Raw genomic sequence first — 22,503 nt, 5'->3', positions numbered from 1 at the left:
TTTTTTAAGTAATTACTATATTTTCTTAAAATTTTCACGAAACTTATAATTATGCAGAGAAATGAATCATTGTATGAATATCTTTATTGTTGTACATTATTGCTGTATTTGTAAGATTTTATATGTTATGTAACACGTGACACAACGTGTGAAACTTTTTTTAGTGGTTTTAAGAAATTAAATTATAATATTATAACATTATTAATGGAGGCTATCAAAACGATAAGTTGATTTATAAGAATATGAATTAATTATTACATTTTTATATGTAAATTGTATAATTAAATTATGATGTATTATAGCATCGTAATACAGGCAGTTACAGTGGTAAGTTGATTAATAAGAATATGAATTAATATTTTGTTTTTATATATATTTTTTTTATAAAGTTATTGCATGATCATAATAGTAAATTTTAATTCAGAATTAATAAATTTAATCAATATCAATATCGAGTAAATGATAAAATTTATATACTCTGCATTTAATATGCAATCTTCTTATATTTGTATTAATAATTAAGTTTTTTCTCAAATTCTTTCTTTAAAATTCATCTTTTAAATCTATTTCTAATTTTTATTTCACTTGAAAATTTTCGCCGAAAGCATGTCAATAGATATCAGTTCTTCCTTTATGCTGATCTCTCTTTATTTCATAATCATATCTATCCATATCGTGCATGTGCCTAGCATATTGTTTAACAAAAAGGATAAAACGTGCCTTAAGAGTTATTTTGAGAGGCAATATTAATGTACATTCAAGAAATGCATCGATTCTGCGTTCTTCCATGTAATCCGTGATCTCCCTAGAACTCATATCTCATTGTTACTTATCTGTTGTGCCTGTTTAGTAATACACTATACAAAAATGGGACCTGATTATTAACAATGTTTTAATAAGTATTAAAAAAAGAATAAAATATTCTGAATTGATTCATTCCCGATTGAAAGGCTATTACAATATCTTGTACAAGACATTGATCAGATAATTATTAATAATTATTAATAAAATAAATAATATTGTGTAATTAAATAATTAAGACATGTGCGTATTTTAATCTTCATGCACAATATTATATCCACAATCTTTGTATAATATATATTGAGTATCGTTACAACAAAAGGTGATACATTTTAATTTTTATTGAAATCCGTACATAGTACTGAATACATAATACATCTGAATGATGAGGCAATTAACTTTGGCTAATAATTACCGCTTAAAAATTAGACTAAAATTATAACATATAATTGTAATAGTATTCAATGATATCAACTATTGTTAATGATAATAATCGATGATAAATATATTATAGAATGATAATTGCTCAGTTTATATCAATAATTATTTATATTTTAAAATGTTAGAAATTTCTTAAGCAGTATTAATTTTTTGTTATGTACATTATTTAATAAAACTACACAATGCATAAAGGAAGAAAGAAAGGAAAATATATACAAGAAAGTTTTGTGATTTAATAAGAGACTTTTTATAGATCATTTTCCAGTCTTAAATAATACCGGCAACAAAAATTAACAAAGAATATTGCTCAAAAGCTTATGATTTAACTAATAAAATTTGAGATTTTCAATATTATAGTCAAATTTCTATACAGAAAAAAAGGAATAAAAGCGAAAAAAAAGGAATAAAACCGAAAAAGATAAATCAATAAATGGATAATGGATTGTCTTTATTTTAAATATTTCAAAATTTCAATTTTTAAATATTTCAATATTCTCATATAATAATCTTTTGTCATGTAATAAAGTATTAATAAAGCGTTTATTTAATTAAATAAAAAGAAGATATTAAATTGCGAGCGATATCAAATTTATTAGACTTTAGAATTATTCACAAAAAATGTCAATATCATGACAATCTGCAATCTACGGTTCTATGGTCTATAAAATTTATTTGAAACAAAAAAATGTAGATATGAATTCAATATAAAACATATACTATTTATTTTTAAAATAAAAAATTATATTGAATTATTTTATAATCTTAATAATTCATCAATTTTTAATGAAAGGTATAATGTATTGTAAAATTACTGCTCAGTTATATGTACGTATTGTTTCTAAATATATCTTTAAGTCCTTTGGATATAATTGCAAACAACGATAATTAAATAATTGCTTTTTGAAATGTATCGTGATATATTGCGAACATAGAGAATAGATATTATTAACATAAATAAAAATTATATAAAATTCCCCCGCCACATTTGTGCCTTGCTTTAATAAGTGTAATTATACAAAGCGACAAAATATATTTTAGTAATTTTGATCTCAATTTTATAAGCAGAATGAAAATAAAAACACAATGTACTCTCACACACTTCTTATTAGATTTCGCGTTATGATCCTAAAGAGAATATTATGCAATTATATAAAAAATTTGAATGATTGGTTATGTTCTCACTCTTGACCTAAAAAAATTAAATGTTAAAGCTAAAAAAAATTTAGATTATGTATAACATCACAGATATCAGAAGATTCATGTTGTCTGATATTTTAAGGAATATATAATTAATAATTATATTAATATTTATATCTTTATTATTAATTAGTTATAATTTAAACGAATAGTTCTTAAGTAAAAAAAATATATATTAAAAATTATATAATTTAAATGTAGACATTTAAACGAATAGTTCTTGAATGAAAAAATATATATTAAAAAAAGATTATTGTAATTATTATTTTAATATCCCACAAAAAACGTTATACACGGCTTATAAATCGAATTTTAAAAATAAATTCTAAATTAAATGTGTTGTAATGAAAGAAAAATAAAATATTTTTATATATAAGCAGTTTCCAAAAATCCAATTTCTAAAATCATTCTATGAATTATATTCTTGAATATATATTCTATATATTCAAGAAAATCATTATTATATATTATTCGATATCCTTATAATAATATACAATAATAATATAAAATTTTGATATAAAATGATGTTTTTTTTTTATGTCAAATAATATTATTTCGATGGCAATGTGTATTAATTACATGGGAAAGCACGATATAATATTGAAATTTAAAAAAAAGTACTTTATGTAATTACTTATTGTCTTTATATTATTTATGCAAGATTAAAATGTAAAATATTCACACGTGCAACTTCTTTTTATTAAACTTAAAGATATATTTTTTATTTGCCTATTTTTATAATTATTTTTTTATTTTTTTCTATTATAATTATTTTTTTCTATTATAATTATTTTTTTATGTTTCTTATATCTATTGGTTCTTGCAGAAATGTAAGGTAACTGCTAGCTTCTTTTTTTTTCTTCTTTATATACAAATCCATTGTATAGATCATACAGTTTAGAATAAAATTTTAAATTTGAATAATTTTTAAAGAAATTTACAATTATAATCATTACACAAAGATTACATACAGCAATCTTTTTGATATTTAAAAATCAATTTGGAATATTTTATATAACTTATTATATATGTATAGTATGCATACGTGCGTGTGCATGTATGTGTATTCTTTTTTTGCTCATATTTTTGGTCCCGTTATATTTTACTTTCGCAATATCTTTCCAAAGAGGCGGTACCAGACTCAGATAATTGGGATTGTAGTTAGGTCACCTGCGACTGATGGTTCTTGACTGCGCGGAGATGCTTTTACTGTTCGTGAACGGGTTTCCAGTCTCTCGTCACGTAACATTTTATCCGGGTAACCGCTATTAATCGGTCAAAGTTTTTATCGAAAATTCTTCTACGTTTATTACATATATTACGTTTATTACGTACTTCATCAGCTTCTTTAGGAAACAGGAATTCAAATACGAGGCTATTTTTTGCGAAAACATTATTTTAAAAATTGCTCACATTAATCTATTAGAATGAGCGATAAGAATAATATAGTTAAATAAAATTTCTTAGCGTTGGATATAAATAAATTACATCTTAAAGATAAACTTGTTTAAAATAAGATTTTTGGCCTTCTATGATATTTGGCATTCTATAATCAACAGTAACAAATTACGGATTTAATCAACAATAACAATTTCATTAATATTACGAAAGATTTTAAGGATTTGAATTATCTAATTTATAATATTTTGTTTATCTTAATTTATAATATTTTGTTTATACTATAGTACATAACAAAGTAATTTAACTTTCTGCCGAACCAAGAATATTTTTTTGTGTTTAAAAATAATGAATAATAAAATACTCATTTATTTTTGGGGATGCATATTTATAATATAACGTAAATCTTCCCTCTATCAATTCTTTATCTATATGAATTTATATATTTATATTCTATTATATTCAATTCTTATGTATCTTTTATTATAAAAAATATCAGAATAAAAATGATGACATCTTTTTCGATCTCGCGCTGCTATTCCAAGATTAATGATTTTAATGACATGACTTTACAATATTTTTTACTTACAGTACAGAGCAAAATAATGTAATTTTAAATCTAGAATAATTTTTGTCTCTAAATATATGACAAACAATAAATATTTAGACATCATTTATTTTTGGATTAGTTTATTTGTAATAAAATCAGCAAGATATCAGTAACAATTTCACTAGTTTTACGAAAGATTTTAATGATCTGAATGGATAATATATTCATAATATAAAATGTATAATATATTATAATATTTTTTATTTATACTATAGTACGTAACAAAGTAATTTAATCTCTGTCATTTTTTATTTATAAATGTTATCTCTTATTTTGCTTTTTATCTAATTTATATATATATTCTTTGTTATAAAAAACTTGAAATAAAAACCGTGATATTTCTTTGCATCTCGAGTCTATTCTAAAATTAATGATTCACTGAAGAAGTCATTCTGATATACATTTGCGTATATTCATTCTTACGTTTTTTAAAATCATCATTTATCTTTAGAAAATATCAGTAGGATCTTTAATTAATCTTTTAATTTGTCACTTGTATGAACGACGGTACAAGTGGTGGAAGCAGAGGAAGAAGAGTATAAAAAGGAGGGGTACTTGATCAGGAAGGGATACGAAGAAGTAGGTGTGGGAAAAGTGGGACCACTGCGAGGCTCAACCGGAGTGACAAAATACGGACTGTTTTACTCGCGAAAAGTCGACGAGGCAGAAAAGAGGATTGATAGATCCGCACACGCGAGGAGAAAGTTATTACATACATACCTGCCCAGTATACCTGTCTACCTGACTACCTATCTATTTGCCTAAGCCAGCGCGATCATCCGTCTCGACTGCCTGCTTATCCACTACCGTTGCCGTTGATCTCTGGGGATTCCCTTTGTTAAGCATCTCTCGACATTAAGGTTAGTGGAAAATTAACTTCATCCGAAATTGATACGCAAAACACGTCCGCACATAGCATCTGCGGTGAATTCGCGACGCGTTTTTCCTAGTTAGTAGCTTATCACTCATTGCTCTATCGTGTTGTCTTGGCTGAGTTGACTACCTCAGTCGACTTCTACTACTCGCAAGATCGAGAACATATTGAAATATTTTCGTCAATAGAAGAGTAAGTGATTCTCATTGAAATAAATATATTTAATAGATATTTCGTGATTAAAGTTTATTTTTTTTTTCAATTTTAATGAATTTAATGGAAATTTGAAAATTAAATCTCGCAAAAATAAATGTACCACATGTATAAATTTGTTTGCGATATATATCGTATTTTTTTTATTAAAATTTGTTGTGTTCTGAAACTTAACAATTAAATCTATCAAAAATTGTAATATACAAAATATATAATATTTCATTCTTTTAAATCTTATCTTTTTATTAAAATATCATTAAAATATCAATTTATATTTCGACAAAAAATAAATTTTTTTCATTATTTTTTATTTCTTCTATTATGATATTTTTTCACTATATATGATGGAGATATTAGGTGGCATTATTATCTATTGTTCCTGTCTTTCTTTTTAAATTAATAATTGCTGATGTTGATTAATTTTAGTCTTATAAATTAACTTTAACAGAAATTATTAAAAGACAAAAAATTGTAATATAATACATATTGCATAATAAACATAATATATATTACATAAACGTACTATATATATATATATTATATTATATAATAATATAAAATTTAATATATAAATATAATATATATTATATTTTGATATTGATAGTCAATTCATGATATTATTTTTCAAAATCTTTTTCTCTTTTCCTTTTCATTTTCTTTTTCTTAAACATTAGATTTAAACTCTAAAAATTTTAAACAGATTTATACTTGCGGAAATTGTGACAATTTTAACGGAAAAATCACATACACAAATATATTTATAATATATTTAATATCATAAATATATTTTAATATTATCATAAATATATCATAAATATATTTAAAATAAAATAAACAAATTAAAATATATTTCCATCGTCTAACATTAATAAAAATCTATCTGCGTATTCGTCATCAGATTAATTCATCTGATACATTTTTTGGTTTCTTTCTTTTCTAATTTTTATGAATTTATAATTCAAACATGTTAATGATACATTGACAATGAGAAAAATCGTTTGAGTGTACCAACAAGACATATATGATTGAAGGCATTTTGGTTAAATCAAACAAGAATTTCTAGTTATCATGATAAGACTCGATTTTTTATAACTAGAACGTTTAATAGATTTTACTATAAGGATTTGGTTAGTATTTTCTGGTTGAATCTATAAAATTTTTTGTTACATTAATTTCTTTGCTTGCCGCTAGGCGAGCATGAATCACTCTTAACTTAACTCGTATTCAATATTTGCCATGAAATGTATATAAAGAACTAGTATTAACATTAAATCTAAAGTATATTTTTTTTCTCTTACGTACAGTAGTGTCAAAAGAGGACGCTAGCTCTCTGATTGTGTGTATTTGAGCTGCACCCTCTTCTTGCACTGTTTATCAGTTTAATTTTTAACAAACTGAATTTAAAATAATTTTTCAATAATCTGGATTGAATTTATCCAATAATCTTGTTGGAATTCAGAATATTAAACAGACTTTTGAGATTAGATGGAAAAAATTTTAGACGACTTGGTGCTGGTGAGTTTAGTATTATTAACCAGAAAATTTGGTAAATTTAACAGGAAGAAATTAATCAGATTCATCTGATAATTCCTAGAATTCTGGTTCGTCCAACAGACATACTGGTTGAATCTACTAGAATTCTAATTAATACAACCAAATTTTTTTCTCAGTGTAATTATAGTATAAAATACTAATATAATATTCTTATTTGGCTGCAAAAGCAATTATATATAATTAAATATTAAATACGTTAATATTTAATACTTTAATAATCTCTTCTTGATTTAAGCAATTTTAATCGCAAATTAAACACACAAAATATCATATGAATATCATTATTCCGATATCTGTTTGCTCTCTTACAAAGTCACGCGTAGCGATAGGAAAATTTGCTTTTTGAAAACTTTGTCAACATGTAAATTTGGTCACGTATTTTAGCTTCTTTATTTTTAGTTTCTTTGCGGAATTTATAATTATAAAGAATTCTTTATCATTCCACGTATCGCTCGAAAAGCAATTAATGTCACTTTGCGCGTAAGGGAAACGACTCGTGGCGGTTCCGACTGCTCGAGCGTTGTAAGAATAGTTTAGCGAGAAAATTACAGGATACAGAAACAGATGTCAAGTACACATCAAAAGCATAATAATTAGAAAGTAACACGATATAGTTTACATGCATGAATTAATGCAAAATTCAATAATTTCCTATATAATCTTAAATATGACTTATCTTTCTTTTTGATATATATATATAAAACATATAAATTTCCTATATAATATATAGATATTTATATATCAATATCAAAATAATCTTTTTGGGTTAATTTTAATAGCTGTAATGATAATGTTGACATATTGTTGAAAAGTAATGACATGTACGTTAAATGTAAGATACCCTACATACGTAAGAAAGTATTTGTTACAACTGATTGCTTAATATTGCATTGTGCAAATTGCGCATACCTCTTGCGTTATTTGTAAACTTAAATCGATCAGATTCGTTAAGTATAATATTAAAGATTTATAATTATGCAATATAACTACAATATTAATATAATAAATAGAGTATCATAAATTTAAATGACATAAACAAATGTTCTATTATGTTGGAAAAATATTAAACAATAATTTTAATAATGTATCCAGTTTAAATAATTGTTAATAATGAAATTGATAAAAAATAGAAATTGATAATTCGCGAAAAATAATAACTCTTCGTTTAGTAAATAATAATATTAAATTCATAAATAAAATCAGGGATATATTCTGCACAGAATTTACAAAAAAATCAAATAAGATACCGCATTAGGTAACTAAACCAAAAATTGTACAATTATCGAGAAACAGGAGGAATAACATTATATATTTTTATTTGCCATCAGTCTTATCTATTTCAAAAAATAGTTTTCAATTTTAAATTTTATAAAAATATAATTTTAACAAAAAATATAATTTCTACGAAAAAAACCTTTCTCTTTATGAAAAAATAATCATTTATATATTTAGTATATTTTTTAAACAATCAAATTGATATTTTTTTTAGTGATGTAAAAAAGAATAAATATAGGAAATCTAATAATTCAATGATAATACTTCTATTTTAGAAAATATATTCGATATGTCACGATGTCTTTTTCTCTCCTTTCTTCACGCAACGAGAAATCGACCGGCTCCCATGATGATTTACATAAGAAGATATTCAAAACGATTGCGTTGCTTCTAGTAGTTATAGATATTTATTGTCGTTGTATTAATTGTGCGCATTATACATTTTCCATTTCAATTTTCGTATCATTAAATACAATTATGTAATGATAATTACTAATAATGAACCTTGAACTGTAAAACCGATAGTGAAATTAATTATGTCTATTAAGTCACATTTCGATACTAATTAATACATTCATCTTTTTATAAATATTGTTTCCTTGAGAATAAATTATTTTCTTGTTATAATAATTTTAATAAATTTTTCATAAATAATCTTATTATGTGCTTTAGTAAATTAAAAATTTACATTTTAAACAAAAAAATATAATTGAATATATTTTAGAGTGCACATTTTAGGATTAGACACGGCACGCAATCATTTTTTATTCAGTTGTACTTTCTCGATCTTCTAAACGCACTTGATTTTATTTTTTTACTAATTTTATTAAACCAAGGTATTTATGTCACTCGGCTTTTCGAGAAATCACGTATAATATGTCCAAATATATGGCTGCTACCACACTACTATATTGTATAAGGAGAAAAATGGAACGCACCGTTACGGCACCGACGAAACATTTGAACAGCATCCGTGTTTCATACCGTTATGTCGTCGGTGACTTATAATAAAGTGAAATTTTTACGAACTTTTCGTTCTTTTAGTATTGCTACAGAATAAATCATATTATATGTATATTACACACAATATTTTTCAGAAATCACTAAATTTAGTTCAATTTTTATTTGTAAGAAATTTAATCTAATTTTCTGTAATAAATTTTTAAACGTGAAATATTTATTTCGCAAAGCGCTTTAACTCTAATATTGACTCACTTGTGATTTATTGATTTATATATTAAAAATAATCTGTTTCGCTTCTTTTCAATTTATTTTTATCGATATTATATATATTATATTATACGTATTATACGTATTATATCGATAAAAATAAATAAATATGTATATATATAAAATCATTTTCTATTATATCTTAGAAAAAATTAAGTTTTTTTGTATGTTATCTTATGATAGCATATGTAAAATTAAATAAAGGTTAAATTTTCGTACTCTAATGGATATATTCTCATGGATATATCCATTTATACGAAAATTTAATCTTTATTTAATTTTACATATGCTATCGTAAGATAATACTCTCTAGAGAATTATTTATAAATAATTCAAATATTCGTGTATATATATATATATATATATAAGAAGATTTAACTTCATTTAATTTGGCATACATTATGAAAATAACATACAAATAAGCCTTATTTTTTCTAGGATATAATAAAATCAGTTTGATTCATTAAAATTAAACAAGCGTAACTTTGTTAAAGCGTTGTTGCCCTGTTTAATGTAAATAGATGCATAGAATAGCGTAAAGTAACATTTATTTCTTACAAGGTTACGGATATTTATACATGTAACACTGAATGCGGAACTGTTGAACAATTTATCTATTGAGATGATCGTGTGATGAAACATCGTTGTTAATCAACGTTTAACGAATTGATGAGCTTTATTTTTAACCAAGGGTGTTCAACATCCAATTAGGATTACGTATGAACATTATTGCTATTAATTATGATGATTGTTTAAAACTCATCAAAGGCTATTCCGAGAGTGATATACCTTCAAGATAAAAAATGATCATAAATAATAATCGAAGCTATTGTTGCACATAATCGAAGCATTATAGGTGTGAAGGCCAGAACAATGTAGTTAATTATGGCAAAGTTACCTAATCACAATTGAAGTATTCTTCTTTATTTATGTTACGACTAATCTCGCAATTTCAAAGTAACATTGTTTTAATCAGTATATTGAATGATCAATCTTTTCAGTATAGATAAGAAGAGATAATTATTTTTGCATTTTAATTTTGTAACAGACTGTGTAGTTTAAAAAAATTATTATAATAGCATATTGTATAATATTTCTTTTAACAAATACGCATATATATTAATTAATCTCTTTTCTTTTAAACAGAAAATATAATGTAGAGATATTATTGTTCTATTTTTATATAATTTTATATTAGAGAAATTCTAAAATTTATATATATATATATATATATATATATATATAATTTCCAAAAAAAAGATATATATTATTGTAAAGAAATATATATTGGACATATGAGATTATTTTTCAAAAAGAATCTCTAGAATTTTATATATAAAATAATTTAAATACTCGTCCAAGAATAGTACTACAATTAATTTTAGCTGTCTCGTACCCCATCGTTTCTTGACTGTAAGCTCATTTCTGTTTAGAGCCTTGAAAATACCCATCTAGAACGTAACCAACGTAGCTCGTACTGTATTATATGTTGTTGTCTCCATCTCGAGAACAACCTTCACGCGTCCCCCGAAGACGTGACCGCGAGATAAAGATTTGTGGCTCTTTAACGAGCGATTAAAACAATATGTTTATAAAAGTAATGCATGTATCAACATTGTACAATATTGTACGCCGCTTTTATAGTTACGTGAGCGTAATAACGCGTTGCGTGTTGTGCAAGTGGAATCTTTCTCGGACGTTTGCGTAATGTTTGAGCCTTGCCATTACCACCGGCACCATGTCAAGTCTTCCGCGTTGGTTCATAATGAGCTCAACGCCTAAGTTATATTAGAATATTCGCTCCCCGGACGCGGAAGTATACCTAATCGAGGCCGTCCTTCTCCTTCCTCCCTCCGTATAATCCGACTAAATTTTCGGGAAGAAAGCACAAACGTGAACGCGTGAGTGGAGCTGCGAGTAAATGAGACCTTCTTTCTCTTTCTTCTCTCTTTGGGCGCTCCTGTGTGCCCAAAAATTATACAAATATACTGGATCTCTCAAGCGCGCGACCTCCTTCTGGTACTTGGAAAGTAAACAGCTAGACCAATCGACGGAGGAATCGAAATATTGCCATCAATGTAGCGCAACGAATCTCAACGAATACGATGAATGGCATATTGAATAAGGTCATCTTTAACATTGAAATGCTAATATTTGCGACAAAATTAATATATGCATGATACGACTATTTTTTCCATGAAGTTTACGCTACGCGTAACTATATTGGGTGACAGATATCCGATGGATTACTTCACTCAGCTACTTTAATTTTATTATTATCTTTTATATATATGTATTTATTAGTTTGCTATTTTTGTATTTAATGTCTTTAAATTCAAATATTCATCATGAGAAAAAAATTTGATGTTTTTTTATAATAAATTATGTAATAATAAATTCATTTTACATTCATTATTTTATTGCTTTAAATATGAAGAGATTTAAAGTATAATTATAAATTTCAACCTGTAATATTTTTAAAAATGAAATAAAGAGAGATGGAGATGAATATGTTTAAAAATTATTTTAATGGCTGCGTTCACAGACGTTGAGTATACATACATTGAATAAAATATTTTCTACTTAATATGTAAATTGCATAAAAAATTGTTACATCATAGTTGTTATTGCACTAGTTAGACAAATAGAAAAACGCCGAATGTTTTTATAAGTAATTAACACTGACTAGTTTTTTGCAAAAAATTGCGTCGAATGTCAGAAAACATACATTAACACTTGCTGAGTACAAAATCAACATATCGAATTGCTGGAGAGAAATTATAAATTTCAATTCAAATCAATTAAATCAATTTTTTTAAAGAACTTTTCTCAATAGTCAATCTAGAAAACAAATAGTATTCGTACATTTTATGTTCATTTTATTTTTTCTTCGTAAAGATTAAGGAACTCATTAATGAATAATTAGAATGGAATTTTATATAAAATAAAATAGAATTTTACTTTGTATTGCATTAAATACAGAAATTTATGTACTATAAATTTTAATCTTTTATCTTTTAATACATACATTTTAAAATATTTTTATAAAAAGAGACTCACGATATATTTTATTAAAATAAAGTTGATTTAAAAGGAACTGAAGAACAAAATTTCAAATAAATTGATTCATTGATCAAATTTCTAAAATATTCTTTACATTTTCGACGGATTATAATGACGAATAGTTATTCTTAATTCGACATTTAATATTTGTAATTTTTAATAACGATGAAAGCTCTGAGATATTCTATCAAAGCTATTTTATATATATTAACCAACATTATTCGATGTAAACATATATACATGAGAATAGATTGAATTTTCTCTTATCCGGATTCCCAGAGTCCGATAGCCGTAATCGGCCAGTTGGAGAAAGTAAAGAGCCGCGTATCCGGCGAAATTATCCGCGCCCGAGCTCTTTCAATTCCAGATGTGACGTAACCAGTTGTACGCAGATCTGCTAAGGCATATGGATGCTGTAGAATTCTCATAGAAAATTCAGCATATATTATATAAATTCGAAGACAAATAGAAACGCAGAGATATTATTTATTGCATATAAAAATCATTGAAAAGAAATATAAAGATTCATATATCAAGATAACTTTTAAGATTTAGAGTATGTTCTTGATCCGCAAAAAACAGTGACAATTAAATGCTTCTTGTTTTTCTACTGGATTAAATAATATAATGATTATAACTACTGATTAATGACGCAATTTAAAAGATAAACATTAAATTTTGAATTTTGATCAGTCAACGTATCAAAGACTTTTATAATTCTTTAACATATCTGTCACTTCTTTGCATCATTTTTAAAAACATCATAGGTTAAAATTTACATTTAACTTTAAATCTCTGTGTTTGATGCAATATAGTGTGAGAATGCAAAATGCAATAAAATTCTATTTATTTGTTAATGAAAATAATCTTTATGAATTATGTATGAAAGAATAATAACGTAATAAAAAGTATGTGACTTTAAAAAAAAGTCAAAAGACTCGTTAACTATAAATCTTTTCAGTTTTTTTTATTATTCAAATGTTACTTTGTAAAAGATATGTGACACACTTTAAGAAGGACTCAAAAGATTCATTAATAGTTATATATATATATAAGAGATATCAATGAAGCTTTGAAGTTTTTCTCAAAATATATATATAAAATATATAATATACTTAAAATATATTTTTAAAAAAATATATACTTTAAGAAAAACTCAAAAGACTCGTTGATGACTATTATATATATAATCAATGAATCTCTTGAGTATTTTCTTAAAGTATATCGTATATTTTATATTATTTCTCCTTCATAAAAAGTCTTTATTAACTAAATTATATAATTATATCATTTTATTTATTAAATAAATAAAATTTTTATTGTTAATAAAGACTCATACACACACACACATATGTATGTATGTATGTATGTATGTATGTATATACATATATACATATTTCAACTTATTTATAGTTCTTATTTATATTTAATATAAAAGAGATATTTTATATAAAAGATATTTTATATTAATATAAAAAGAATATTTTTAATTTCTAGCATCTCCCCTAGTTCACCCGTTTTAAACGCTCCTGCGCGCATTTTCCCGCTTGCTCGAGCTTTCTTTTCATTTCATCATTATATCTATACGACTCAACCATAGTCAAAGACGATTGTCTGTCCAGAATTTTATTTCATAGGAAGGAAGGCTCGAAGTTCACGATCGACTTTCACCAGACCGCGCTTCTGGTATGCGTAACGATTCGCTTGGCGGGTTGCCTACTTTTGATTCACTTATAATTACTAGCTGTAGCATCAATTATTTTTTATTAATATCCTCAAAGATTAATCAAGAAATGTAACAATATTGTTATGTAACGGTATAGTGGTACTATAATTTACATAATTCAAATTTCGGTATATCATCTAGCTAAAATATATTTTATGCTAATTATCACAAAATGAAAGTGAAACGTGCTTAAGTAAAAATAAAAAGTAAAAGCAGAAATAGTTGTTTTGAAATACATGCATGAAATAACATTTGAATAATTTTCTACTTTTACCATGAAGTATTTGTTGACTTTCAATTAATTAAAATTAATTAATCACACATTAAGCGTATTAGATATCTGTGTATTCATGATTCACGTATTTTATTTTTTGTTTTTTTTTGTGGCATTTCCTCTAATTTCTCTTAATATATAATCATAAATTATTAAAGAAAAAATAAAATCTTCAAAACATTGTTAAAATCTTTTAACAATTTATATGATAAATTAAACGTGCAGTGAATAAATGACAGACGTCGTACAAAGAGTTTAACGTGTGCTGATATGAAATATTTAGTTATTCCAAATATTTCACAATCCGTAATTGTTATGTCACGGTTACGGTTCTCTTACAAAATGAAATGGTTTGCGACGTCGAACCGGCATGAAAAGTTTTGCAAATTACCTTTCTCTTCTCGACGCAAATCTGCGTTTTTTTCAGAACCTGCGTTATTCTGAGGCTGAGTAAATCAGTGTGATTTTTCTCGCTTTTAAGCAATGATATATGATGTAATTTCTCACACTTGTCTCATTGTTTATCATTAATTCATTACATTGTGGACGATGAGATATATTTTACACCTATGTTTTATGTTTATAGATATTTATGTAATATTAATTAAATTTATAATTCTCTAGGAGAAAGCCTGAAATTGCTTTTTTTGTGAAAAAAATTTGAAACATTCGAATTTTTTTCGGATGCTATTGGGTATTTTTATTAATATCATTTGAAATAGTGATTCGTAAAAAGATTTAATCGAAGATACGAAATACGAAATAAAATTTAAAACCATCCTTTTCTATTTTTCTCTCCTTCGCGAATTAAAATTTTTTATTCTAATGAATTCTTTTAAAGCGAAATATTCCAGTGATCGCTGCAGAAAACATCCCACTTCGGTTATGCATTATTCATGAGGAATGAATATCACGAAAATAAGAAACTGAAAGTTGTTGAAGAAAGAAAGAAAGAAAAAGAAAAAGAGAGAAAGAGAGAATTGACTGGACGAAAGATTAATGATATGAGCACAGTGATTTTTTGTCCTGCTCTAAAAGCAAAAATCCACCTGCGCGAAACTTTTTGTTTACTAAAATGCAGCAAAGAACGGCGTCCTTTTGTGTTTCAAGTATTTATCGCGTATTAATTTTTCGAGTAGCAAACATCTTCATATTCATTCATCGGATACTAATTATCGATAACGTAATAGCTGCGCATGCATTACTTAACAACTTAACCGATTTTTGCACGATTGCGTATATATTGGAAAGAGCTCTTGAAAAGCAACTCGGCAAATATTCGACGAAGAGACAGAATGTATGTACATACGGCGTAAATGTGTTATCGTTTGACGAGAGCATGAGATGTGACTCTTGTTCAAACGTTACGTCCTTGGTAAGATTCACTTTGAAGAATAATGTCCTTCATATAGAGGCTATATTTGCTTTTTTTCATATTTTAATAAACAACATTATTCTACTAACGGGATGTTCTCTGTTCAAAGGAGTTGGCATTATTCTTTTTTTATGATGTTGACACCTATACAATATTTGTTTTTCTTCAACCAACAAAGTAAGCATTCGGAAAATGAAGTATCGATGGCTTGTTGCATAAGAGTTATACAGCAAAACAATATGATTTCCATTCATTGAGGCCTTTCAAAAATTCAATTTATATTATAAAACATATCAATCAAAAATTTGCATTGAAAGATCTTTGTAATAAATAAATATTTCTGTAATATCATTAAAACATCTTTAAAGATGTCATATTCGAAATCAACAATTTGTCAAATAAGAAAAATAAATTTGAGCGTATTTTAAAATGTATATTTTTTTATATTCGAATAAAAATTTTTCTCAAAAATATTCACTTTTTACGGACAATAAGTAAAGAGATATCTAAACATCGCTATAAATTTTTCTATAAAGAAAAGGAAATGTCTCTTTTGTATATAAAGTATACAGGATGTCTGACTTTCATACTAAAATAACTCGAAAACATAGCTTTGTTAAAAAATATTATATTTCAAATAAAAGTGTATGTTTTATTCTTAACATACACTTTTATACACAGAATACTTTATACTTTTATACATTTCACAGAATACTTTATATTTTCATACTTTTATATACAGAATGATGAGAGTCAATTAGTGTGAAAAAACACATAATTATTCTTTAGAAAAAATATGAAAAATATTTGTAACGAGCAGCTATATATTGTTTCTAAGGATTATGTGTTTTCTTTACACTAATTATTTCTTTCATTATATTCTACATTATGCAGAAGAATATTTTTGCTTCTTTTTTTGGTTCTTTTATCCATAAAAAAATTTACTTTAAAAATGAATATATAAATATATAAAAATATATAAAAAATGAAAATAAATATTTTATGTTCAAAGCAAAAAAATACTAAACATACATTCTTTAAACCTATTCTTAGGCATGCAACCTTGCATTATGAATAATGTATTTCTATTTTTATATGTAATATTATGATCAATTTTATTCATAAGCATATAAGAAAATATGATTCTTCGTGACGATAATATCGTGATTCTCGTCCATAAAAATATTATTGAGGTAAAATAATCAAAAAATAAATATTTTATGAGAGATTGTATAATTTGTATAAAATTATATTAACTTAAAGTATAAAATATCTTGTAAGGAATCGAGTTAACTAATTAGAATAGTTCTATTTAAAAAAACTAGGTTGACTTTCACATGGCTTTAATACCCAAAATCGAATTAATATATCCCTATCTTTTTTCCCTTTCCAAATCCTATAACTTTTATTTGAAACATTTTTTATCAAAACGCCATATATTTTTGAATTATTACGGTGTGAAAGTTAAAAGGGACACTCTGTATATATTTAATGATATTCCATAAAAATGGTACTAATTTATTTAAATAATTTCTTTTACATAATATCGGACAAAACAACAAGAAAAATAGATATGTATTTGATCGATATGCATATTTGTTTTAAAAACATAACATAATATAATAAATTAAGATACTTCGCAAAAGATATATAACTTCTTGTGATGCTGGATTAAATATCTGCAATAAATATCGCGATTCTCGTCTATCATATCTATTTGTCACGTGAATGAAGTGAGGTTCGCGAATCTCCTACAAGTGATAATAAGCGAGGCAAAACGCAACGCGACGCCAGTCGGTTAATCAATCGAATGGACGGCGAAAGACTCGCGAAAAAGGCAGTCATTTTTTAAATTCGACACGACGCGGCTCGTAACGCGCCGGACTACGAATACCAATTAGATACGATCGGTTCGGTGAAGAAACGCGACTCTCGTCGTTGCAGGTGCAAGCCCGGAGAAGCGATGGTGGAGGTGCTTTTGGATCGTATCGATGGCCAGGAGGTGGCCGTTGTTGACTCGAATTGCATATCGGAATCACCGACGAAATGCTCGCTGACGGAGAACTCGTCGCCGATCAACGAGAACCTGTCCCCGATTCAGGAGTTCTACTATGGTCAGAGCATCTTTATTACTGGTGGTACCGGCTTTATGGGCAAACTGCTGATTGAGAAGCTTCTCAGGACGTGTCCTGGAGTGGCCTCGATCTATTTGTTGGTGCGCCCGAAGAAGGGTAAAGACGTGCATCAACGCACCGAAGAGATCTTTGACGATCCGGTGAGTTTTTGGAATTGAGATAAAAGATCCTTGATCTTTTAACATAATCTTTAAATCTTGTCTTTTTATCTATCATCCTCTAGATTTTTAATTTAAAATTTAATATTATGATGACCCATAATATTGAAGTAAATAATTAGATGCAATCACACAGATCTTAGTACTTTACTGTTTGTACATGACATATATATATGGAGTGTATAATACGTACATTGCACGTCAGCAATTAACACTCGACATTGACGTCACGTCAACGTTCCATTTAATTTCTTTCAAAGATTATTTTTTTTAATATAATCAACTTTTTTATATCAATTTTTTATATCAATTTATTTATCTAATTATACTTTGCTTCTTGCAGAATTTTCATATTTTCAATTCAAAAAGAATTTAATTTTAACACGCCTAATTTTAGTCGATTAAGAACGTTAATATTAAAATAAACAAGACGATAAGTCGCTCTTAATTCAACTAATCATTAATTATTATTCCAATTTGCATAGCTATTTATAAAACTTAGAGACGAGCAGCCAAAGTTTCGGCATCAAATCGTCGCTATAGCAGGGGATTGCAGTCAACCGAATCTCGGAATATCCTGGCAAGATCGAACCACTATTATTCGGGAAGTTTCAATCGTTTTTCACGTCGCGGCTACGGTCAGATTCGATGAGAAGTTGAAACTAGCGGTGCCAATTAACGTCAGAAGTACGAGAGACATTCTGAATCTTTGCAAGGAGATCCCGAATCTGAAGGTATTCTAATATATAAAAATTAAAAAAAAAATAAAATCATGAATCACGTGACGTATTTTGAGTCATCTCGTTTTATCATTTATCCAGTCGAATAAATTTTCATGGAAAAATTACGGATCTCCGACACTTGATTCATACAAATTTAAATAAGGGAGTCAGAAATTATTAATAGTCGGGTTTCTTGACATACGATTGCTCATGTAAGCGTTCGTGTGTTTGACTTAAGCGCCATTATCATTTTATGCAATTTCCTCAGTCTTTTGTACACGTGTCGACTGCGTACGCAAACTGTCCGCAAAGAGTGATCGAGGAGAAGTTTTATGATCCGCCAATGGACTCTGACAAACTAATTGCTCTTATGGAATGTGTGGAAGACAAGTTGGCTGAAGACATCACTCCGCAGTACGTGGACTCTTCTCTATTTGAATTCTTAGCTTAGAAGATAGAGGGGAAACACGTGAAAAGAAAAACTTATTTCTCGCTGTTTACAGATTATTAGGAAAATGGCCGAACACCTATACCTATACGAAAGCAGTCGCTGAGAATGTGATTAGGAAACAGGTTGGCGATTTGCCAATCGGCGTTTTTCGACCCGCCATTGGTTAGCATAAATTACCATTTATTCATAATAACATTCAATACTAGAGTATTTTAGTAAACGATGATAAAGAACAAAAATTTTTAAGAGGGATCTCGAAATCTTGTATACAAAAAAACGTGAATTTGATTATCTACATTCGATTATTTAAATGATGAAAATAATTACTTGGAATTTTATTATATCATTAATTCATCTCGCAAACAAAATTCCTTTTATTTCCAGTGATTTCAACATACATAGAACCGGTGCGGGGTTGGATCGACAACTTGTATGGTCCAACGGGAGTTGCTGCCGGTGCTGGAACTGGATTGTTGCGATCAATCCATTGCGATGGTTCGGTTCATGCAAATGTGGTACCTGCCGATTTTACTGTCAACGCTCTAATCGCGTGTGCATGGGATATAGGAAATATACAAAGGTACTCTCATCCGTATTTTTTCCCTCTTTTTTTTTTTCCTTTTGTTTTTTTCTTATCTTTTCCATGCCTCTTATCATTCATTGATACGATTTGACGTCGCGCATCACGTATATCAAATATTAATTGCGATTTAATCGTCAAATAACGCAAAATGTTTTGATATTATTAGCACGCGAAAAATTTCAATCGAAGACGCTTGATTAGCCAATTTTTCATAAATCGATTTAATTATTGTTGACGCTTTACATTTTTCTGTGTGAGTAATTGTTTAATGTGATGTAAATTCCCATGTAGATATATGCAAAGACAATCACAAATAATTTCATCAAGTACTTGTGAAAATCAATGTGTCATCATATAACGTTGCATCATCGTTTCAGATCAAACAATAAATCGCATTCCGATATTCCGATTTATAATTATGTGTCTAAAGACAATCCGATAACTTATGATCAACTGAAAGATATGTCAGCGAAGTATGGTCTTGAGATTCCCTCGACCAGGGCGATCTGGTACTACAGCTTCAGAAACAATAAACACAGACTAGTTCACCTATTCTTTGTGTATTTTTGTCATTTGTTCCCGGCTTTGTTGGTCGACACTGCGACTGTCTGTATGGGAAGACAACCGAGGTAATCGAAAATTTTATTTCAGCAAGTTAAAAAGAAAGCAAAAAATAAAAAAATAAAAATCCTTTTTATAATTTAATATTTATAAAAGTATTAATGTTTTAAAAAATGCATTTAAATATTTACATAATTTGTAAAAAAATAAATAATACATATTTATATTAATAATAATTTTATATTAATAATAATAATAATTTATATTAATATTTTTTAATGTTTTTTTTAAATTAATAATAGAATATTAAATATATACATATAACAGATATAATTTAAAATAATTTAGAATGCGATTTAGAATGATTACACAAAAAAACAAATTTTTACTTTTCTTTCATATTAATAATTTTATATTTATATGATTCTCTAACTGCTTATTATATAATATAAGATTGTGTATATTGCAGATTACTTAAGGTTTATAAAAAAATACATAAATTTATGGATGTGCTAAACTATTTTTCCACGCAAGAATGGAAATTTACCAATGATCGGTTGCATGCGCTGATGGCGAAATTCACGTCTAAAGATCGCGAGAATTTCTTCTGTGATATACGGAATGTCGATTGGAACGTCTACTTCGAAACGTATATTAGTGGAATAAGGGTATATCTCATTAAGGACCCCTTAGACACTCTGCCGCAGGCACGTGTCAAATGGCAAAGGTAATGAAACTTATATATTCTTATCGTGTTGTATTTAAAAGAAATTTTTTAAATTTAATATTAATTTTTATCTATTTTAATTATTTGGATACGAAATTGCATGTGCATGTTTATTTCTGAATATAACTTTAAAAATATTTCATGTAGAATTTATCACATTCGATGTATAGTTCTTTATATAATACTTATAATAATATTTTGATAAAGAAACTGAAAGATTACGTATATATTATAATATTTGTGTGAGATTTTTAAATTTCTTGTTCTGTTATTTCATTATATCTTAAATATTTAAATTCTTTTTTTCAACACTTCGAATTTATAAATTTTGTGAACGCGGATTTTTTAAATAAAAAATATTATTATATAAAGAGTGTTTCTTATATTTAATCATTTAATTATAAAAACATCAAATTGATCAAATAATTCGTATTACAGATTATATTGGAGCCATCAAGCGCTTAAACTTATACTGGCCTATGCTGTTATGAGGTTCTCCTGGATGGCAATATCTACTCTCTTCAACTATTTCAAAGTGTAATAGGAACAAAAGTGAAGAAAGAGAATCCGGAAATTTAGGATATACGATTTAAGAAATGAATGGTGGAAAGTGGCGTCTTACTTTTAAAAAAAGGAGCGTCACAAAAAAGCGTGAAATTTCAGAAAAACTCCAGAAGAAAGGAATGAAAAAAATTAACGAAGAACTGTCGCATCATAATTCTGTATAGAACATGGTATTAATATAATAGAGACAAGAAAGAATTCGAGAATGGCAACAATTTGATCGTATTATTCTAACTTTGGAGATCTCCGTAAATAAACTGTAAGTATATAATTATATGTTACCCTATTTTTCCAAAATAGACTTGTAGATGTTATATAAAAAAAAAAATTTTTAACAACCTTATTGTGCTATATTTTAAGCAAGTTTATTATGGGATTATAGAGTATTCGTTATGTATCGTAGCAGTAATTGATTATGGCTTAAAAATTATTGACGATATAAAAACATTTTTATTAAAATATATATATATATATATATATATATATATATTTATTTAATAAAAATATTTTAATGAAGACGTCTAAAAATCAAGAACGTAAACAAATAGTATAAATTGTAAGTTGTTTTGCC

General features: G+C 26.6%; 1 protein-coding gene across 1 annotated transcript; it reads left to right on the top strand.

The window, feature by feature from the left end:
* The first annotated feature begins 5,058 nt into the window (after nucleotides 1-5,058).
* LOC105253535 (fatty acyl-CoA reductase wat) lies at nucleotides 5,059-22,363 on the top strand. Its single transcript, XM_011261637.3, has 9 exons — nucleotides 5,059-5,307; nucleotides 17,976-18,306; nucleotides 18,810-19,058; nucleotides 19,315-19,460; nucleotides 19,550-19,659; nucleotides 19,882-20,077; nucleotides 20,458-20,709; nucleotides 21,111-21,368; nucleotides 21,807-22,363. The coding sequence occupies exons 2-9, from the start codon at nucleotides 17,995-17,997 to the stop codon at nucleotides 21,907-21,909; spliced, it is 1,626 nt and encodes a 541-aa protein (XP_011259939.1). The 5' UTR covers nucleotides 5,059-5,307; nucleotides 17,976-17,994; the 3' UTR covers nucleotides 21,910-22,363.
* The last annotated feature ends 140 nt before the right edge of the window (nucleotides 22,364-22,503 follow it).

Source organism: Camponotus floridanus, unplaced genomic scaffold, assembly GCF_003227725.1.
Source record: "Camponotus floridanus strain SB8 unplaced genomic scaffold, Cflo_v7.5 scaffold1, whole genome shotgun sequence".
Lineage (NCBI taxonomy): Eukaryota > Metazoa > Arthropoda > Insecta > Hymenoptera > Formicidae > Camponotus > Camponotus floridanus.
This window is presented reverse-complemented; position numbering and strand designations above follow the sequence as displayed.

Coding starts and splice junctions, on each gene's coding strand:
- LOC105253535 (XM_011261637.3), top strand. CDS start 17,995: ATGGTGGAGGTGCTTTTGGATCGTATCGATGGCCAGGAGGTGGCCGTT. Junction 19,461..19,549: donor GCTGAAGACATCACTCCGCA/GTACGTGGACTC, acceptor CGCTGTTTACAG/ATTATTAGGAAAATGGCCGA. Junction 21,369..21,806: donor GCACGTGTCAAATGGCAAAG/GTAATGAAACTT, acceptor TTCGTATTACAG/ATTATATTGGAGCCATCAAG.